Here is a 22,497-nt window from a genome sequence, read left to right on the forward strand (position 1 = left end):
ACTCCAACTGATACATAAAAAATTCTAATAGTGAAACAGAAAGCCTGCTTCTTGGGGGGGTCTTGCATGCCAGTCCCATGGACGGCAGACCTAAGCAGGTGCCGCTCTAAGAGATGCAGTGCGAACGAGCAGGGAGCAGAAGGAGCAGCATCCCATCTCTAGAGTAGAAAGTTACCCCCCAGTACCTGTTCACTGGTTAATTCTGTATCTAGCACAGTGCCTGGCACACGGCAGACCCTCTCAGGTGTGGACTGAACACCCCACAGCCTGGTATTTGATTTGGCCCTCCCCAAATGTGAGTCATCTGTACCTTTCCCCCCTGGGTCATCAAACTTTGTTCAGGTAGGTACCAAGTTTGTGGTCTCAGTCGAGGACATACTGAATCCTGCCTACCTAATTTCAGTCAATGTCATGAACAAGAGTGATTGCTAAGTCTTGGGCATTCTCACTTAGGGGAGAGAAAATAAGGAAAAGAGAGCTTTACCGCCATCATTATGGACCCTTCTTTCTCCATCTGTTACTTGTCGCTGGTACCTATGTCCTTTAAGCCTCCAGCAAGATACAGTTGAGGCCACAGTTAAATTAATTCTCATGTGCTTGGCACAGTCTTCCCTCATGACCTTATACAATACTGAGTGAACCAAACAGCTGCCCCATTGGTGAGTTGTGTGTTCCTTTGTTTTGCTTTTTGATATCTGACATGTTAATTATTTCCCTTTGTCTTCTAGACCAAATGCTTTATCTGTGGGATAGGCAACGATTACTTCGACACAGTACCACATGGCTTTGAAACTCACACTTTACAGGAACACAATCTGGCCAATTACCTGTGAGTGTGCCTGTCTTGGACTCTTCACCCTCTCCCTGTCTCTCAGAAATGGAAGAGAGCTATGGCTTCCTTTTCTTTATACAATTGGCTTTAAGAGAAAGACCCACAGCTAGTGGTTCTCTTGTCCCCAAGAGGAGGTTCACCTAAGAAAAGAACCTGTAGCCATTCATATGAACGATACCTTCTAGAACGTGGTTCTCTTGTCCCCAAGAGGAGGTTCACTAAGAAAAGAACTTGTAGCCATTCATATGAACGATACCTTCTAGAACATGAAATGGAAAGATGGAAAAATTCAAATAAGTGGAATACAAGCTTAGCCTCTCAGAGAGCATTGGCCATGTTTCCCATTTCAAGTAGGAAGACTCCAGCTGCTTCCTAGAGATCTGTAAATCTCCATTTTTCTTTTCTGAGAACCTACAGATCTCTTGAGGCACTATTATCTCTTTAGGCACTATATTTTAACAGAGTCAAAAGCTGCATTTTTAAAAAAAAACACACAGAAATCTATTGCTTACAACTAGCCCAAACTGCAGTTTGGTAAAACAGAATTCTTACTTTCTAACCCAGTTTTAGTATCAAACAGAAGAGATGCAGAGTAGCATTGTAGCAAAAGTGGGGGCTTTGGAATTCATAGCCATGAGGCATTTGGCAAGTTATCTGAACTTTTTGATCCCTGATTTTCTAAGTGGGGACTGGGATTCCTGGCCCCTGAGTGAATAAATATGGATACCCTTGAAGGTGGGATATGGCACCAAGCGTGGCAGACAGCATCTCTCAAGAGGAATAACATGATCTATGCACACATTTTAGCTCCTCCGAAAAAATACTTTTAAAAAAGGTTAAGTTTTTGGTTCCGATGGCATGTTTTTGTTGTTGTTTGCCGTGCCATTTGTTCCATTTCTTTGGCCTCCCGACAGGGTGAAGAGTTAGCTTGTAGCCCAATCAGAAGTATCTGTGTATGCTGACATTTCCATTCCATCCATTTCTGATTAGTCTCTCTGTATCTGTAGGTTTTTTCTGATGTATCTCATAAACAAAGATGAAACAGAGCACACAGGACAGGTAGGTAAACAGTGACCACACACCATCTTCTGAAAGAAGTGACAGAGAATCCATACACGGTGGGCATGTGTGTGCATGAAATACAAAGAGTTGGAATTACTTTCAGATATTAGTCGTAGTATTTTACTAAAGAAATTCCTGTTATCCTGGACGAGTGTGCAAAAATCGCCTTTGTGTGTAGAAAGGGTAAAATTGTAAGTTCACATAAAAATTTTAAGCTTTTATTAGCTCAGCATGCTGAGTTTGGGGTTTGCTAAGTATAATGTCTTTGATTGCTTAATCAGCAGATGATTTCAGATGAACTTCAACCCACATTATTAGGGTCAGTTAAAAAGAATTTTGTATGAAATGTCTAAGGTTCTCCTTAAGTATTTGAAATTCTCCCTCTGCAGATATTTGCCTCCAGTTGTTAATAGTTTGAATTTGAAGGATACAATTAATAATAGTAATGTCTTTAAAAAAACTTATTTGTGGTATATGATTTTAAGAGTTCTTTAAATCATAATTAGATTATGGTCCAGATGAAGACTGGTTGTTAATAGAAGTGAGGTCTGGTATGGTTAAGAACTCTCTAAATGAATATGGGCTTTTCCAATCATGTAAATTATGCATAACTACACAGTTACCTAGATATATACATGCAACAAATTTGCATTTCTTTCTGTCTTCTGTTTTGTGGTGATGCCCAGATTTGGGGGAAACCTGATGTTGATGTTAATACATTTCCTTTACTTTTCCAGGAATCTTATGTCTGGAAGATGTATCAAGAAAGGTGCTGGGAATTTTTCCCAGCAGGGGACTGTTTCCGGAAACAGTATGAGGACCAGCTAAATTAAACTCAGACTCAGATCACCTCTGAAAACCAAAACATACACATTCATTCTTTCTGTCTCGGTCTCTCTCCCTCTGTCTCTGCTCTCTTGGAAACATCCTGCTGAATTTGTGAATTGCCAGCATTCTCTTCTTTCTGGGAGCAGTGAACTCTGTTTCTGAAGACCTGACCATGCTTTTCCCCCCTCCTTCTGTATTTTCTTTGAGAATAAAGACTGAAGAATAACCTAAATTCCTACACAGACAAACTAGGAACTGTGGAAAGAACACCATTTCGGACACTCTCCATCATAATGCCAACAGACCAATTTCCTTCCAAGACTCCTGAAAGTCCCCTTGAGCTTTGGGGCAGTCACAGAGAAGCATAACAGCCACACTCATCCGGCCTCTTTATTTCACCATCCTGAAAGGAACTCTCTGATGGTCACAGAGCACTGCAGCACTTAAGAGATTGCCGTGGACACCAGTTACGAAGGGAAATAGTGCCTTACTATATGTGGGTTGAGCTATGCAGAAGATATGTGCATGAAAAAACATCTTTATTTTCTTTATGTCGATTTTTTTTTCTTTACTTAGTTAGATTGATTTTGTGGGGTTTTTTTCTTTTTTCTTTTCTCTGGTTGGGGAGGGTAAGAAAAGCAGTTTGTGCGCACCTTAAAAAAAAAAAAAAGACGGGTGGCCTGTCTCAGGACTAGAGGAAGCTCTTCTCATTTGCTAAATTCACATTTACCCTCCCCATGTGCTTCTGCTCTTATTTTGGTAATGCTCTGATGCAACACTGCAACTTTATGAAATCTTTGTATGAAAACAAAAAGACTGCAAAAAAAAAATACACTTTCAAAAGAAATAATTCATTGCATGTTTATTATGCAAGTTTAAAAGAACAAAGAAAACCTCCAGAAGCAAGTTGATCAACGTGAAAGAACTTTCATGATAATTATATTCATAGTAATAAAGTGTCGTGGGCTTACTTGTATATTTGGAGCCAGTGTCATCCACCAACAATGTGATACATTATGAACTTGACAGTAGTTTTGGGTTTTTCTCTTTCTTTTGGCCACCTGTGATCAGTTGCTGATTAAGGACTTCTTGTCAGGCCATTTTTTAAATATCAAAGCTGAAGCAATATCCATTCAGGGATTTCATCAGTTGCATCAAAAAACACGGATGATAATTATCAATTACTCCATTTTGAGTCCTTTTAAATGTAATGCTTATCTTTACAAATAAAAAAGAGATTCAGAATGGAAGCAAGATCATTTTGCAAACATTGGAGCTCTTTTATTACAAGTCTGCTTGTTAATTTTAGAATTGTAAAACTGCTCTGATTAAACTATTTAACTAACATTCTCATTCTCTTCTTTTCCCATTTCACTTGCAGTGGGGAGGCTTTATAATAACCTGAGGGGGGTTTAGTTTAAGGGCAATGCAAACCCTGCCGTACAGCCTTTAACACCTGCAGATTTCCGGATGGCTGACAAGTCCCCTGCTTTAGAATTACAGAACCTCAGAGTCAGCAGGCAGTTTGAATCACCTTGCTCTACCCCTGTCATTTCCCTGACTTGGGGCCATCCTGAGTTCCTTAAACACCACCGACAGAAAAATCACTCTTTCCCAAATCATTTTAAAGTTTACACAGCTCTCATTCTAGAAGGTTCCTCTTTGCTCAGGGCAAATGTGCTTCCCTGTAATAGTAGGGGTTCACTTCCTGCCTTCATATGAAAGAGGACTGGTATACTAGGAAGTGGTGTATAAAACACCCAAACACTAAATGAACACGCAGTGTGCCAAGCACTGGTGGGTTATCATTTGTCAACTTACTGACACAACATGAGGGCTATGGTACCTAGATTTTGCATTTGTCTTTTGGTATCACTTTTATTTGGGAGAAAGAATGGAACCAATTTGGCCACACCATGGGAACTCCTGAGCTTGCCTAAGGAGGTGCTCTTAGATTCTGAGGAGTCTGAGTAAAATAGATCAGTTCCATAAAACATCAGGAAGCATGTTCCCCTTTGACACGAAACACAGCATAAGCAGCATACAGCAAGGAGAAGTAAGTATTTCTCCAGGACATAAAATCTGCTGACAGATTCAGGTCTTCTATTTATAAGGCAAAGGCAGATTTGATATAAAACAACAGCACAGCTGAGAGGTGAGTGAACAAATCCTTAGTCATCACCTGGTCTGGATTTTGCAGAACTGTTCACTCCTTTAATTAATTGCTCCTGGCTTTAGTGCCTGGGAAGGTGATGGTGCTCACAGAGAAGCAAGAAAAAAGCCAAACTCTGGAAAGGAAACTTCCCTCCACCCGAGGACTCTGGGCATCAGTGTTAAAGAGTAAAGGAGCAGAGCCAGCCACTTTAGAAAGTCACCCACTGCCCAGCATCATCATGGCTAACACTGAAAGGTGGTCACCTCTCCATTCCCTTCTCAAGGCCTCAAGGGAAGAGGAGGCTTTTTTGTATCAGCATTATTAATTTTCCCAGGAAATGTCATAGAAATTAATGAGGCTCTCCACTTCTCTGATTAAACTCAGGCTGCCTAACTCAACCTCCAGAATCCCTTTAGAGATTCTGTATTACACAAATATTCAGACCTTCCCAACAGATGTTGTAATGTCTGCATATTTCCATTTGAACACTCACAGACCTTTTTCTGCCATTCTTATTTTTCTCCTCCCCCCTACCACCTGCAGAAACATGTCTTGATCCTGCAGAAACATGTCTCCATCAAACAAATTTGGAATCACAGTTTAAGTTTTCTAAATGCACTAAATGGTACTTAGTTGTTAGACTGATGCTCATAATTTCTCACATGCAAGCAGCAGTTCTTAGCCCCTCAAAACCTAATGTAAAAGACATATTGTAATGAAAATTCTTTTTTCCTGACTGTAAAAGTGGATCTGTGAAAATGATACTTTTTTTCATATTGCTTTTCATTTCAGTTTGCTTAACTGGGATAATGCTCATATTTCTTAAACTATAATTTTCTGGGTGAATATACCAATTTGCTCCCCGCCCACTGCTGGAAGGACTTTGGCTGGCTGTCAGTGTGGCGACTGCCTCATTTACTCTGGACACAGTAAAGAGGAACTTTAAAAAAATGTGTTTAATATATTTACCTGAGCCTGGTGTAACATGGAAAGCTCTGGACAGACATTCTCCAAATTATTTTACAGCATCTATTGTGTGATGAAAAGGAAGACCTCCCTGTCCTTCTACTGGTGACATTTCTGACCAGCAGTCTGCAATACCTAAGACAGAAGCTGGAAAAGGAGTGTGTCCATGTTGGGCCAAGTGCATGCACGGCACCCAGGTTTGTTAATGGCCATAAATAATAATAACACATTCCTTAATAGGACAAGGTCTGAACTTACCACATCATCTAGACCCATAATATTCAATTGTGTGCTAATGCAAGTATTAAACAGATAGCTAAGTAGGTCCTTCAAGTTCCATGTTCCCCAAATCACAGAGAATTTATAATGTCACAACTCAGTACAGAAACAGTGAGCAGTGGAAGCACCACTTTCCTTGTATGTATAATATTTGAAGCTTTCTAGAATGTTAGAAATGGAAAGGATTTGAGCAATTATGTTTCAGCTGAGCAATCTAGGTAGGTTAAATGTCACAGCTCTGGTTAGTGGCAGAGCTGGGCCAGGTTTCCGTTTAATCTTTCTCCTATTGTGGCCAGAATGGTTCGAAAAATAACAGGTTCCTTATGACCCAGCAAAAATGAAACTGGAAAGCAGTTAGTTACAAAAGCTTTGATGAAATGTCACCAGTGCTCACTGACATTCTGTGTCTGCGATAAGGAGAATTCTGGAAGTGATTATGAAACAAATAGCTGGTTTCAGAATGCACCACTAAATGCAGCTATTTCTGAGAAAAAGAAACTTAGCATCAATTTTAATCCAAGACAGGGAGGCAAGATGGCGGAGGAGTATCAATTGATCCCCTAACTTTAGCTGGATATCTACCAACCATTCTGAACAGCCATAAAATCAGCCTGAGATGTAAGAATATATATCTGGATCTCTATAAGCAGAAAAACACCACCTGTCCCAGGGTAGGAAGGGTGCAGTCCTGATTCTGTGGATGTATCTGAAGATAAACAGAATAGGAAGGGAGCTGCCATAAGCTGGCACTGGTAAAGCAATACAACACAGGAGCACAAAAACGGCCTACACAGGGACTGGGTGCAAACTTGCAGCATGGTAGCAGCTGGGCAGGGCTTTAGAACAGCTCAGGCAGGATTCTAGGTGCTGCAGGTATGCGTGTGAACCTGGGGCTGGGCTGCTTGCAGTTTAAGAAACACACAGAGCCAGAACATGCCTGGGTCCCTGGGACGACCTCTGACAGAGTCACTGTGGGTATGCACTGTGGGAGGCGGTGGTTTACAGGGACACATACAGAAACAAAGACTGTTTTGGAGGGTTTAGTGACAAGAACAGAATGCGATTTCTCTGCTCTGGACAGAGGTTTGGGTGCAGCCATTTTTGCTCAGACCCTGGAAGGAGGTGTGGAAAACCGCAAGGGAACAAAAGCTCAAAAAACTGGTTTCCATGGAGCCCAGCCTGCCCCGACCAAACACACATGGGGTAGGGCAACTCTGCCCAAGCAGGGTCACTGAGAAATGGCGCGGCAGGCCCTTTCCCTAGAAGACAGTCTGGAAGAACAAGAGAACGACAACCCTATGGTTCCCATAAAGTTGCAAATTACCAACACCAGGGGAAAATAGTATACTGAGGTCTAGTCATTGCCTCACGGCTTATTTTTCAGATACAACTGTTTTCTTTTTCTTCTTTCTCTTACGCTTCTTCTATGTTTTTTCTTTTTACCTTTTTGTCATTTCAACTAGATGTTTACTATATCATCCTTCATAGTAGCATTTAACTTGTACTTTTTCCACCTATTTTGGGGATATATACTTCATTATACTCCTTTTTTCCCCTATTCCCTATTTATTTCTCTTTTATATATAGATACACAAATTTTACTTTACCTGTAATTTGGCAAGTAGTGATCTCAAACAAACAGAACAAATTACACCCAGGAGCAACTGAAAACCCTACTTTGTCCACACTGAGAGATTATAGCCCCCTGTACCCTTGGCCCCCTTCTTTAAATTTTTAATTTCTTTAAAAATTTTTTTTTAATTTTATAAATTTTATTCTCAAGCTGTGTGTTTCTTCTACTTTGTCTTTTCAGCGGTGGCTTCCAACCGCTCTGGAATTTCCTAGGGTGCATCTTGCTTGAGTCATGGTTGATATTTTGGACTCTGTACATTCCTTCAACCATCCCTCAACAGGATGACGAGGAGGAGGACCTCCCAACAAAGAAAAGAACTACAGATGATGGCTTCTGCCACAGACCTAATGGATATGGTTATAAGCAAGATGTCAGAGAGAGACTTCAGGACAGCAATTACGAAGTCAATAGCTAGGCTTGAGAAAACTACTGGTGGCAATATAGAATCTCTGAGCATAGAAATGAGACCTAATCAGACCAAACTTAAAAAAGCATGAATGAGATGCAGTTTAAATTGAAATTTGTAATAGCCAGGGTAAATGAGATAGAAGAAGTAATTCGTGATCTCGAAGATAAATTGGCAGAAAGGAAGAAAGCCAAGGAGGACAGGGATAAATAGCCAGAAGCCCATGAGATCAGACTTAGAGAGATCAATGATGCCATGAAACTTTCCAGTGTCAGAATTATTGGGATCTCTGAGGAGGTGAGCTAGAGAGTGAGAGAAAGGCTTAGAAGGTATATTTGAGCAAATTATAGCCATGAACTTCCCTAATCTGAGTATGGAAATAAGCAGTTGTGTCCAAGAGGAAGAAGACCCCTACCAAGATCAATAAAATATAGACCAGCATCCCAGCACATAATAGTAAAACTTACAAACCTCAGAACCAAAGAAGTTATCCTGAGAGCAGCTAGGGGGAAGAGATTTCTTAAATCTTGACGGGGCAATATCAGAATAATGTCAGACCTATCCACAGAGACCTAGAAAGCCAAAAAAGGCTGGCAAGACCTATTCAGCCAAGAATATTTGTTGAGCAAGGCTGTCTGCCATGCAGAATAGACAGAGAGATAAAGAACTTCCAGGACTGGCAAAAACTGAAAGACAATGTGATTAGCAAACCAGCTCTGCAAGAAATTTTAAGGGGGACTCTATAAAAGAAGAGCCCAAGAGTAACATAAACCAGAAATTTACAAAGACAATCTATAGAAACAGGGACTTTACAGGCAATATCATGGTACCAAATTAATCTCTTTCAATAGCTAGTGTCAGTGTGAATGGCCTAAATGGTCCCATGAAATAGCACAGGGCTGCAGATTGGATAAAAAGACAGGACCCAACCATATGCAGTTTACAAGAGACTCATTTTGAAACTAAAGACACCTCCAGATTGAAAGTGAGAGGATGGAGACCCATTTATCATGCCAATGGACCTCAAAAGAAAGCAGGGGTAGCAATTCTTATATCACACAAATTAGATTTTAAACCAAATACTGTAGTAAGAGATGCAGAGGGACACTCGATGTCATACTTAAAGGGTCTTCCCTAACAATTTAAATATCTATTCCCTTTAACATGGGAGCAGCCAACTATATAAGCCAACTGCTAACCAAAATTAAGAATCATACTGATAGGGGAACCTGGGTGGCTCAGTGGGTTAAAGCCTCTACCTTTGGCTCAGGTCATGATCCCGGGGTCCTGGGATCGAGCCCCGCATCAGGCTCTCTGCTCGGCAGGGAGCCTGCTTCCTCCTCTCTCTCTTTCTGCCTGCCTCTCTGCCTACTTGGGGTCTCTGTCTGTCAAATAAATAAATAAAATCTTAAAAAAAAAAGAATCATACTGATAATAATACATTAATAGCAGGAGAACTCAACACACCACTCCCAGCAATGGACAGTCTAAGCAGAAGACCAATAAAAAAATAAGAGCTTTGAGTCTGGAAACAGTCAACAAAACAAAGAGGCAATGGGAGAAGATATTCACAAATAACAGTAAAAAGGGCTGAGATTCAAGATCTATAAAGAACTCCTCCAACGCAACACACACAAAACAGATAATCATGTCAAAAAATGAGCAGAAGACATGAACAGACACTTCTCCAATGAAGACATACAAATGGCTATCAGACACATGAAAAAATGTTCATCATCACTAGCCCTCAGGGAGATTCAAATCAAAACCACACTGAGATACCACCTTACACCAGTTAGAATGGCCAAAATTAACAAGACAATAAACAACAAATGTTGGAGAGGATGTGGAGAAAGGGGAATGCAAGTTGGTGCAGCCACTTTGGAGAAGAGTGTGGAGATTCCTTAAGAAATTAAAAACAGAGCTGACCCTGCAATTGCACTCCTGGGTATTTACCCCAAAGATACAGATGTAGTGAAAAGAAGGGCCACCTGTACCTCAATGTTCATAGCAGCAATCGTCACAGTCACCAGACTATGGAAGGAGCAAAGATGCCCTTCAATGGATGAATGGCTAAAGAAGATGTGGTCCATATATACTGTGGAGTATTATGCCTCCATCAGAATGAATACCCAACTTTTCTATCAACATGGACGGGACTGGAAGAGATTATGCTGAGTGAAATAAGTCAAGCAGACAGAGTCAATTATCATATGGTTTCACTTATTTGTGGAGCATAAGGAATAACATGGAGGACATGGGGAAATGGAGAGGAGAAGGGAGTTGGGGGAAATTGGAGGAGGAGATGAACCATGAGAGACTGTAGACTCTGAGAAGCTAACTGAGGGTTTTTGGAGGATGGGTAGAAGGTTGGGTGAGCCTGGTGGTGGGTATTGTGGAGGGCACGAATTGCATGGAGCACTAGGTGTGGTATATAAACAATGAATTCTGGAACACTGAAAAGAAATTAAACAAAAATAAATAAAAATAAAAACAAAAAGAATTAGCACTTTGAATGACACATCAGACCAGATGGACTTTGTACATATTTGCAGAACATTTCACACTAAAACAACAGAAAACTCACTCTTCCTGAGTGCACATGAAACTTTCTCCAAAACATACCACATACTGGGTCACAAGTCAGGTCTCAACTGATACCAAAAGATTGAAATTACTCCCAGAATGTTATCAGAACACAGTGCTTTGGAATTGGAACTCAATCACAAGAAAAAATTTGAAAGCAATTCAAACACTTGGAAGTTAAAGAGCCTCTTGCTAAAGAATGATTGGGTCAACCAGGAAATCAAATTGGAACTTAAGCAATTCATGGAACCAATGAGAAAGAAAACATATCAGTCCAAAACCTATGGGATACTTCAAAGGTGATCCTAAGGGGGAAATATGTAGTCATCGAAGCCTCTCTCAAAAAACTAGGAAAATCCCAAATGCACAAGCTAAACTTAAATCTAAAGGAGCTGGAGAACTAACAGCAAATAAAACCTAAAACAACCACAAGAAGAGAAATAATAAAGATTAGAGCAGAGATGAAATAGAAACCAGAAAAACAGAACAGATCAACAAAACCAGAAGCTGGTTCTTTGAAAGAATTAATAAAATTGATAAACCTCTGGCCAAACTTATCCAAAAGAAAAGAGAAAGGACCCAAATGAATCATGAATGAAAGAGAAGAGATTATGACTAACACCAAGTAATTAGAAACAATCATTAGAAATTATTACCAGTAACTATATGCCAACAATTAAGCAACCTGGAAGAAATGGATGGCCTTCTGGGAACTTATAAATTACCAAGACTGGAACAGGAAAAAAATACACAATCTGAATAGGCCAATAACCAGTAAAGAAACTAAAGCAGTAATCAAAAACCTCCCAAGAAACAAGAGTCCAGGAACAGATGGATTCCAGGGGATTCTACCAAATACTTAAGAAGAAATAATACCTATTCTACTGAAGCTGTTTCAAAAAATAGAAACAAAGGGAAAACCTCCAAACTTGTTCTATGAGGCCAGCATTACCCCAATCCCAAAATCAGGCAAAGACTCCATCAAAAAGGAGAATTACAGACCAATATCCCTAATGAACATGGATGCCAAAATACTCAACAGGATCCTAGCCAATAGGATCTGATAGTACATTAAAAGGATTATACATCATGACCAGGTGGGATTTATTTCTGGGTGGTTCAACATTCACCAATCAATCAATCAATGCGATAGAACACATTAATAAAAGAAAAGACAGGACATATCAGCCTCTCAATTGATGCAGAAAAAGCATTTGATAAAATACAGCATCCTTTCCCGATTAAAACTCTTCAGAGTGTAGGGACAGATGGAACACTCCTCAATTTCATAAAAACCATCTATGAAAAGCCCACAGCTAATATCATCCTCAATGGGAAAAAGCTGAGAGCTTTTCCCTTAAGAGCAGAACATGATAGGGATGCCCACTCTTGCTACTATTGTTCAACGTAGTACTAGAAGTCCTAGCATTAGCAACCAGACAACAAAAAGAAATAAAAGGTATTCAAATTGGCAAAGAAGTCAAACTGTCTCTCTTCACAGACGACATGACACTTTATGTGGAAAACCCAAAAGACCCCACTGCTAAATTACTAGAACTCATACAGAAATTCATTAATGTGGCAGGATACAAAATCAATGCACAGAAATCAGCTGCTTTTCTACACACTAATAATGTAACTTTAGAAAGAGAAATTAGGGAACTGATTCCACTTATAACAGCACCAAAAATTATAAGATACCTAGGAATAAACCTAACCCAAAAGGTAAAGGTCTATATTCTAGAAACTACAGAACACTTATGAAAGAAATAGAGGAAGACACAAAAAGATGGAAAAATGTTCCATGCTCATGGATTGGAAGAATAAACATTGTTAAAATATCTATGCTGCTTAGAGCAATCTATATTTTCAATGCCATCCCTATTAAAATACCATTGGCCTTTTCCAAAGAGCTAGAACAAACAATCCTAAAATTTGTATGGAACTAGAAAAGACTGCGAATTGCCAATGGAATACTGAAAAAGAAAAACAAAGCTGGGGCATCATGTTGCCTGACTTCATGCTATATTACAAAGCTTTGATTACCAAGACAGCATTGTTTGCCACATTTGCAGACACAAAGACCAATGGAACAGATCAGAGACTCTAGAAATGGACCCTAAACTCTATGGTCAACTAATCTTTGACAAATCAGGAAAAAAATATCCAATGGAGAAAAAACAGCCTCTTCAATAAATGGTGCTGGGAATATTGGACAGCTACATATAGGAGAGTGAAACTGGATCATTTTCTTACACCATACACAAAGATAAACTCAAAATGGGTGATAGATCTCAACGTGAGACAGGAATCCATCAAAATCCCAGCAGCAACCTCTTTGAAATCAGCCCACAGCAATTTCTTTCAAGACATGCATCCAAAGGCAAAAGAAGCAAAAGCAAAAATGAACTTTTGGGACTTAATCAAGATAAAAATCTTATGCACAGCAAAGGAAACAGTCAACAAAACTAAGAGATAACCCAGGGAATGGGAGAAGGTATTTGCAAATGACCGTACAGATAAAGCGCTGGTACCAAGATCTATAAAGAACTTCTCAAACTCAACACACACAAAACAAGTAATCTAGTAAAAAATGGGCAGAAGACATGAACAGACACTTCTACAAAGAAAACATACAAATGGCTAACAAACACATGAAAAATCGTTCAACATCACTAGCCATCAGGGAAATTCAAATCAAAACCACAATGAGATATCACTTTACAGAGGTTAGAATGGCAAAAATTAACAAGGCAGGAAACAACAAATGTTGGCCGGGATGTGGAGAAAGGGGAAGCCTCTTATGCTGTTGGTGGGAATGCAGCTGGTATAGCCACTATGGAAAACAGTACAGAGGTTCCTCAAAAAGTTAAAAACAAAGCTATCCTACCACCCAGCAATTCCATTACCAGTTATTTACCCCAAAGATACAAATGTTGTGGAAATAAGGGGCACATGCACCCCAATGTTCACAGTAGTAATGTCCACAATAGCCAAACTATGGAAGGAGCAGAGATGCCTTTCAACAGATGAATGGATGAAGAAGATGTGATCCATATATACAATGGAATATAACTCAGCCATCAGAAAGGATGAATACCCACCATTTGCATCGACATAGATGGAACTGGAGGGGGTTATGCTAAGTGAAATAAGTGAGGCAGAGGAAGACAATTATCATATGATTTTACTCATATGTGGAATATAAAGGATAACATGGAAGACCATTTCACCTGAAGTGGGTGAAATCAGAGAGGGAAACAAACCATGAGAGACTGTGGACTCCAGGAAACAAACAGAAAGTTTCAGAGGGAAGGGAGGTGGGGGATGGGGTAGCCAGGTGATGGGTATTAAGGAAGTCATGTGTTGTGATGAGCACTAAGTGTTACACACAACTACTCAATCACTAAAGACTGCATCAAAAACTAATGATATACTATATGATGGCTAACTGAACATAATAAAAACAAAATTTTTATTCCAAGACAGTAGGAAAGTCTCACCTCAGGATTGTTTCAGTATCATATCTACCTTACTTCTTGATAGAGTTCTGTTGGATATTTCACTGGTTTTCCTAATGGTCATAAGTACTTCATTGTGGCTAACAGATTTAATTCCCACTGTAATATTCACCATGATTAAAGTAATTCAGATTTCGGGTACCTGAGTGGATCAGAAGGTTAAGAATCTGACTGTTGATTTCAGCTTAGGTCATGATCTCAGGGTCATGAGATTGAGCCCTGCAGCAAGCTCCACACTTGGCCATGAAGTCTGCCTAAGATATACTCTTTCTCTAACTCTGCTCCTTCCTCTACCCTGCTTGTAGGGACATGCATGGGCACCCCCTCCTCCCAAAAGAAAACAGTGATTTGGGTTCTTACTTCCTTCTTGAACATTTTAGGTATCACCAATTGACAAAAAGTTTGAGGGGATCAAAGAATCCTACATGTTAGCATGTCAAAGGTGGGTTTTTTTTTTTTTTTTTTAAGATTTTATTTGAGGGTGGAAGAGAGCATGAAAGCAGGGTGAGGGGCAGAGGGAGAAGCAGATTCCCCACTGAGCAGGGAGCACAATGTAGGGCTCCATCCCAGGACTCTAGGATCATGACCTGAGCTGAAGGCAGATGCTTAACTGACAGAGTCACCCAGGGATCCAATCAAAGGTGTTTTAATGGCAAAGGAGCATCTGATTTACCTTTCTTGTCCACCAACTCCCACACACCCACAGTATGTTCTGATTCCTTCCACACTTCATTTTTTTTTAATATTTTTTTTAAAGATTTTATTTATTTATCAGAGAGAGAGGGGGGGAGAGAGTGAGCACAGGCAGACAGAATGGCAGGCAGAGGCAGAGGGAGAAGCAGGCTCCCTGCTGAGCAAGAAGCCCGATGTGGGACTCGATCCCAGGACGCTGGGATCATGACCCGAGCTGAAGGCAGCTGCTTAACCAACTGAGCCACCCAGGCGTCCCTCCTTCCACACTTCATAAACCTTATTCTCCTCCAAGAAATTTGTAAACCTGATATACGTGTCCTCCCTTTGCATTAAGCATGGCTAAGCTAAGTAGGCTTTTGAATTTTTGTTTGTAAAGAAAAAAATTTACTTTCTATAGACCTGGTTAACACTAATAAGTATTATAGAATGTGATGTTCCTAACATGAACAATACTATATTAACATATAAGCAGAAACCCTAGCGTTAATGAGTTTTTTAAAGGACCACCAAACCTGGAAGTTATTGCTTGTTGTCATTTGAATTACCTGCAGTTTTCATCCTAATTTTCAAAATTGTGTTAACATTTAGGTAGACCTAATATTTCATGTGTAAATTTAGAAATATAGGAAGATACAATGTCAAGAAGAAAAATAATTGATGATCTGGAGATGTTACATTCTTTATCAGCAGAAAGAGAAATTGGAGATAGCTATTTAATCTTTGAATATTATAACCAAACTAAGGACTTCCATCCTACATAAAATAAAGATGAATAGAGCAGAAGTCTTAGCAAGATATATTATGAATTAATAAAAATTCATAGTCAGATGACTGTCATTCTTTATTTCTATACATACAGAAGAAAAACATTTAAGCATTTTTTTCACCAGTGAGGTAAACTTCCAGAAACTCTTACCATTTTGTTTTATTTTATTTTATTTTTTTAAAGATTTTATTTATTTATTTGACAGAGATCACAAGTAGGCAGAGAGGCAGGCAGAGAGAGAGAGGAGGAAGCAGGCTCCCTGCCGAGCAGAGAGCCTGATGTGGGACTCGATACCAGGACCCTGAGATCATGACCTGAGCCGAAGGCAGCGGCTTAACCCACTGAGCCACCCAGGCGCCCCTTACCATTTTGTTTTAAAGAGTATAAATCATGAGGTGACTGCCTGCATATGAAAATGTCATGAAGGCCAAGTTTAGAATGAGCTGAGGCAAAATGCTACACATTTTATAAATTGTAAAAATAATTTACACTCCACACTATGCTTAACAGCATGAAAGGAGCTAACCAGCTAGTGCCTACATGGTTTTATATTAGCCTGGGTTCTCCAGAATATAGCCTGAGGCAAGGATGGAAGTGATTATGTTTATTAAGACAGCCAAGCAAGCAGCAAGGGTGAGTCAAGGAAGGATGTGTAGCAATGCAAGCTAATGCATGCATGCAATGGCTGCACCATTCCCTGAGTCCAGAAAAGGCTGCTTGGCAGGTCTGTCCAACTGGCATGCTAGGAACTCAGACGACATTCTGTAAAAAGAAATTCTACCTTGGAATGGTCCAGGGGAGGGAGATAGGGCAGGGAGTATGTCTATCATTTCTCCTCCATCTCCTGTTTCCCATGGGTCAAAGTTCACCCTGAGGCTTATCAAATCCTCCTCTCCATCCACTACTGGACTGAATTATCTGGACTCTAGGGGCCCACTCTGGATGTCAGATCCATATGCTCTAGTGGGCAGGTGAATCCAAGTCAGAAAGTAGGAAGAGGAGCCACTCAGCCTGAATGCACACACAGAGCCTAGAGGAGGCCAGTGTGTCAAGGGCAAGAGATTGGTTGGGCCCAGGGAGTAGAACCATGAGGGCTTAAAAAAAGATGCCTAGTACAGGAGGCTGAGGCAGGATGAAAGGCTGGAGGCCCCAGAAGCAGGAGGCACGGAGATAATCTGAAGAAGCACATGAGATTTGGGTCTGCTACAAATGTCCATCATATGAGTTTTCATTTTCTTTTTACATACTTGAAATATTTAATAATCAAAAATGAAGACAAGAAAAAAGTAGCTTCAAAGCCTAGGGGAACATGGACTCATGCTAAATAGGTCACATAAAGAGAACAAAGTTTTAACACTTACTTTACTTTCATTTTCTCCAACAAGGAGAATGGTTCAATTAATCACTTGAATGAGAGCATAGATGGTCTGCTGATCAAATCTGAAAAATTCAAGTTTCTGAAGATGTCATAGGAAAAATGAAAATAATTTTGTTCCAAAACGGTGTAACTACTTGTCAGAAGTAATATATAGATAGATTTTTTTACCTCAACTTTCCAATACCAAAGCCATACTCCAAAATATTCTGATTTGGAAATCCTGATAAGGCCAGGGAATCTGCATCTCAAATCAGTTCCCAGTCACCCGACTGTACAGTATTTGGTTCAAGTGGTTCACTGACTACAGCTAAAGGGAAAGTTGCATTAATGATCTTGAAGTCCCTAAGATCCTATGATTGATTAACTGCTGAGGACAGGAGGCACTGGCCTCCAGTGTGTCGTGTTAAAGCACTGACCTAGGAGCAGGTGACCTGGTTTTCAGCCCCAGCTCTTGCTCTCAGCAGCTATATACATTTGGTAAATTTATTTAACCTGCATTGATGAATTCATTTAACCTGGCAAAGACTGGATTGCTTTATCTGATGCTTAATGGCAGAATTTTGAGGATCAAAGTTTATGCAAATGTTAAGAACTGAAAAACAATTAAAGCGAGGGACTTGACATTTACTTTCACAGTGTAGATGGGTAGAAGTAAGAGACCCTGTTTCAACCAATCTCCTAAAGTGAGCTAATTATCTACCAGAACACTCTGAACACCCATGAAATCAGCCTGAGATGTAGGATTATACACTTCTGGATCCCTACAGAGGCAGAAGACTCCAGTGAAGAGAAGCATTCCAGGGTGCACCTTGCCTGGTTCATGGTTTATGTTCAGCTACATATCCCCTCAACCACCTCTCACCAAAATGACCAAAAGGACGAACACCCAACAGAGGAAAAATTCAGAGGACTGTGCCCTCTCCAACAGAATTATTGGATATGGACATAAACAGTGTGTTGGAAAGGGAATTTAGGGTAACAATTATCCAGGCAATGGCTAGGTTGCAGAAAACTATTAGTGACAACATAGAATCTCTAAGGGCAGAAGTGAATGCCTCCTGGGAAGAAGTTAAAAAATGCTATCAATGAGATCCAATCTAATCTAAATATTCTAACACCTAGGGTAGCTGAGACAAAAGATAGAATTAGTGATCTAGAGGACAAACAGAGAGAAAAAGCATCAGGAGGAGGCATGGAACAAACAGCTTAGAAGCCATGAAAATAGAATTAGGGAAATAAATGATGCTATGAAATGTTCCACCATCATAATTATTTGGATCCCTGAGGGGGTGGAGAAAGAGAGAAGCCTAGAAGATATAGCTGAACAAATTCTGGATGAATATTTTCTGAATTTGAGGAATGGAACCAGCATTCCTGTCCTAGAGGCAGAAAGAACACTTCTAGGTTCAACAAATCTAGAAAGACCTCAAGGCACCTGATCATGAGACTGACAAATCATAATTTTAGACAAGAGCTCCTGAGGAGAGCTAGAGGGAAGAGGTTCCTTACATACAGAGGAAGGTCCATCAGAATAACGTCAAACATCTCCACAGAAATCCGGCAAGCCAGAAAAGGGCTAACAAGACATATTCAGGGCACTAAATGATAAAAACATGCAGCCAAGAATACTTTATTCAGCAATGATGACATTTAAAATAGATGGAGAGATAAAGAGCTTATAAGACCTGCAAGGTTTAAAAGAGTATGTGACCACCAAGCTGGCACTACAGGAAATATTAAGGGGGGTTCTAGAAAAGAAAGAACCCAAGAGTGACATAGAACACAAATTTACAGAGACAATCTATAGAAACAAGGGCTTTACAGGCAATATGATATCAATAAAAACCTAACTTTCAATATTATCACTCTCAAGGTGAATGGCCCAAATGCTCCCATAAAATGGCACAGGGTTGCAGACTGGATATAATCATAGGACTCATCCATATGCTGTCTACAAGGGAAACATTTGGAACCTAAAGATACATCCAGACTGAAAGTGAAGGGATGGAGAAGCAGCTTTCATGCCAATGAGCCTCAAAAGAAAGCTGGGGTAGCAATTATCATATCAGATAAAAAGAGATTTTAAACTAAAGACTGTAGTTAGAGATAAAGGCATTACATCATTCTTAAAGGGTCTATCCACCAAGAAGATCTAAAAACTGTAAATATTTATGCCTCCAATATGGGAGAAGCCAATGGCATAAGCCAACTGTTAATCAAACTAAAGAGTCATATTGATATGAATACATTAAAAGTAGGGACCTTAACATGCCACTCTCAGTAACAGACAGATCATCCAAGCAGAAAATCAATACAGAAATAAGAGCTTTGAATGACACATTGGACCAAATGGACCTCACAGATATATACAGAACATTCCACCCTAAAACAATAGAATATGCATTCTTCTCAAGTGCACATGAAATCTTCCCCAGAATAGATCATATAATGTGTCAGAAATCAGGACTCAACTGATACCAAAAGACTGAGATTATTCCCTGCATATTCTTAGACCACAATGCTGTGAAACTGGACTCAACCACAAGAAAAAGTTTAGAAAGAATTCAAACACTTGGAAGCTAAAGACCACTTAAGCTTAAGAATGTTTGGATCAACCAGGAAATGAAAGAAGAACTTAAACAATTCATGGAAACCAATGAGAATGAAGACACATTGGTCCAAAACCTATGGGGTACAGCAAAGGCGGTCCTAAAGGAGAAATACATAGGCATCCAAGCCTCCTTCAAAAAAACTGAAAAATCCAGAATACACTGGATTTCTTTAAACCTTAAAGATTTGGAGAACCAACAACAAATCAAGCTAACCCCATGCACAAGAAGAGAAGTAATAAAGATTAAAGTAGAGATCAATGAGATAGAAACTAGAGATACAGTGGAACACAACAACCAAACTAGAAGCTGGTTCTGTGAAAGAATCAGTAAGATCAATAAACCATTGGCCAAACTAATCCAAAAGAAAAGAGAGGACCCCAATTAATAAAATTATGAATGAAAGGGGGAGAGGTCATGACTAACACCAAGTAAATAGAAACAATCCCTATGACCTACCATTGCACTCCAGGGTATTTACCCCAAAGATACAGATGTAGTGAAAAGAAGGGCCATCTGTACCCCAGTGTTTATAGCAGCAATGGCCATGGTCGCCAAACTGTGGAAAGAACCAAGATGCCCTTCAACAGATGAATGGATAGGGAAGATATGGTCCATATATACTATGGAGTATTATGCCTCCATCAGAAAGGATGAATACCCAACTTTTGTAGCAACATGGACGGGACTGGAAGAGATTATGGTGAGTGAAATAAGTCAAGCAGAGAGAGTCAATTATCATATGGTTTCACTTATTTGTGGAGCATAACAGAAAGCATTGAGGACATGGGAAGTTAGAGAGAAGGGGGTTGGGGTAAATTGGAAGGGGAGGTGAATCATGAGAGACTGTGGACTTTGAAAAACAATCTGAGGGGTTTGAAGTGGCGGGGGGTGGGAGGTCGGGGTACCAGGTGGTGGGTATTATAGAGGGCACGGATTGCATGGAGCACTGGGTGTGGTGAAAAAATAATGATACTGTTATGCTGAAAATAAATAAATTTTTAAAAAAAGAATCAGGAACTTATAGATACCCAACAAGAATCAGGAACTTATAGAAGTAAGCACATGATCAGATAATCTGCTAGTTTAGTTTATCTGAAAAAAATAAAGATTTTTTTGTTATAAGCAAAAAAAAAAAAAAATTATTATCAACAGTTATATGCCAATAAGTTAAGCAACCTAGAAGAAATGGATGTATTCCTGGAAACCTATAAACTTCCAAGACTGAATCAGCAAGAAATTGACAACCTGAATGGACCAATACCTAGTAAGGAGATTGAAGCAGTGATCAAAAACCTTGCAAAAAAACAAGAGCCCAGAACCTGACAGTTCCTTGGGGAACTCCACCAAACATTCAAAGAAGAAATAATACCTATTACCCTGAAGCTGTTTCAAAAAATAGAAACAGAAACAGAAGGAGAATATCCAAGCTCATTTTATGAAGCCAGCATTACCCTGATCCCCAAACCAGGCAAAGACCCCACCAAAAAGGAGACTTTCAGACCAATATACCTGATGAATACAGATGTCAAGATTCTCAAGATCCTGGCTAATAGAATCTAACAGTACATTAAAAAGATTATCCACCATGACGAAATGGGATTTATCCCTGGGATGCAAGGGCTTTGCAAATCAATCAATGGGATAGAACAAATCAATATTTGAACAAATATAGAACAAATTTATCCCTGGGATGCAAGGATTGATTCACAAATCAATCAATGTGATAGAATAAATCAATAAGAGAAGAAAAAAGAAACACATGGTCCTCTCAATTGATGCAGAAAAAGCATTTGACAAGATATAGCATCCATTCCTGATTAAAACAACTCAAATATAGGGATAGAGGGAACATTCCTCAGCTTCATAAAACCTATCTGTGAAAAGCCCACAGCGAATATCATCCTCAATGGGAAAAAGCTCACAGCCTTCCCTTTGAGATCAGGAACGTGACAAGGATGTTCACTCTCACCACTATTGTTCAACAAAGTACTATAAGTCTTTGCAATAGCAGTCAGACAACAAAAAGAAATAAAAGGTATTCAAATTGGCAAAGAAGAAGTCAAACTCTTTCTCTTCAGAGATGACATGATACTTTATATGGAAAACCCAAAGGACTCCACCCCAAAACTACTAGAACTCATACAGCAATTCAGGAATGTAGCAGGATACAAAATCAATGTACAGGAATCAGTTGCTTTCTTATACACTGACAATGAAAATATAGAAAGGGAAATTAGAGAATCGATTCCATTTACTATAGCACCAGAACCATAAATACCTGGGAATAAACCTAAGCAAAGAAGTAAAGGATCTGTACTCCAGAGGAACTAGAGAACACTCATTAAAGAAATTGAAGAAGACACAAAAGGATGGAAGACCATTCCATGCTCTTGGATCGGAAGAACAAACATTGTTAAAATATCTATACTGCCTAGAGCAATCTATACTTTCAATGCCATTCCGATCAAAATTCCACCAGTATTTTTCAAAGAGCTGGAGCAAATAATCCTAAAATTTGTATGGAATCAGAAGAGACCCCGAATCGCTAAGGAAATGTTGAAAAACAAAAATAAAACGGGGGACATCACATTACCTGATTTCAAGCTTTACTACAAAGCTGTGATCACCAAGACAGCATGGCACTGGCATAAAGACAGACACATAGACAAGCGGAACAGAGTAGAGAGCCCAGATATGGACCCTCAACTCTATGGGCAAATAATCTTTGACAAAGCAGGAAAAAATATACAGTGGAAAAAAGACTGTCTCTTCAATAAAAG

At 39.6% G+C, this 22,497-nt stretch overlaps 1 protein-coding gene and 1 long non-coding RNA gene across 8 annotated transcripts in view; one reads left to right on the top strand and one right to left on the bottom strand.

The window, feature by feature from the left end:
- RYR2 (ryanodine receptor 2) overlaps positions 1-4,069 on the top strand; it is a 738,653-nt gene extending 734,584 nt beyond the window's left edge. For all 7 annotated transcript variants that reach the window (XM_045087357.1, XM_045087359.1, XM_045087360.1 and 4 more), the window contains 3 exons: positions 729-829; positions 1,840-1,891; positions 2,632-4,069. In XM_045087357.1, coding sequence (XP_044943292.1) covers positions 729-829; positions 1,840-1,891; positions 2,632-2,727 — 249 coding nt within the window. In that variant the 3' untranslated portion in view covers positions 2,728-4,069. The remainder of the gene's footprint in view (positions 1-728; positions 830-1,839; positions 1,892-2,631) is intronic.
- The window catches only part of LOC106003931, a 50,876-nt gene that overhangs the window by 13,264 nt on the left and 15,115 nt on the right, over positions 1-22,497 (bottom strand). The gene's annotated exons all lie outside the window — the stretch shown is intronic.

Source organism: Mustela putorius, unplaced genomic scaffold, assembly GCF_011764305.1.
Source record: "Mustela putorius furo isolate JIRA1106 unplaced genomic scaffold, ASM1176430v1.1 tig00001118_pilon_pilon_pilon, whole genome shotgun sequence".
Classification (NCBI taxonomy): domain Eukaryota; kingdom Metazoa; phylum Chordata; class Mammalia; order Carnivora; family Mustelidae; genus Mustela; species Mustela putorius.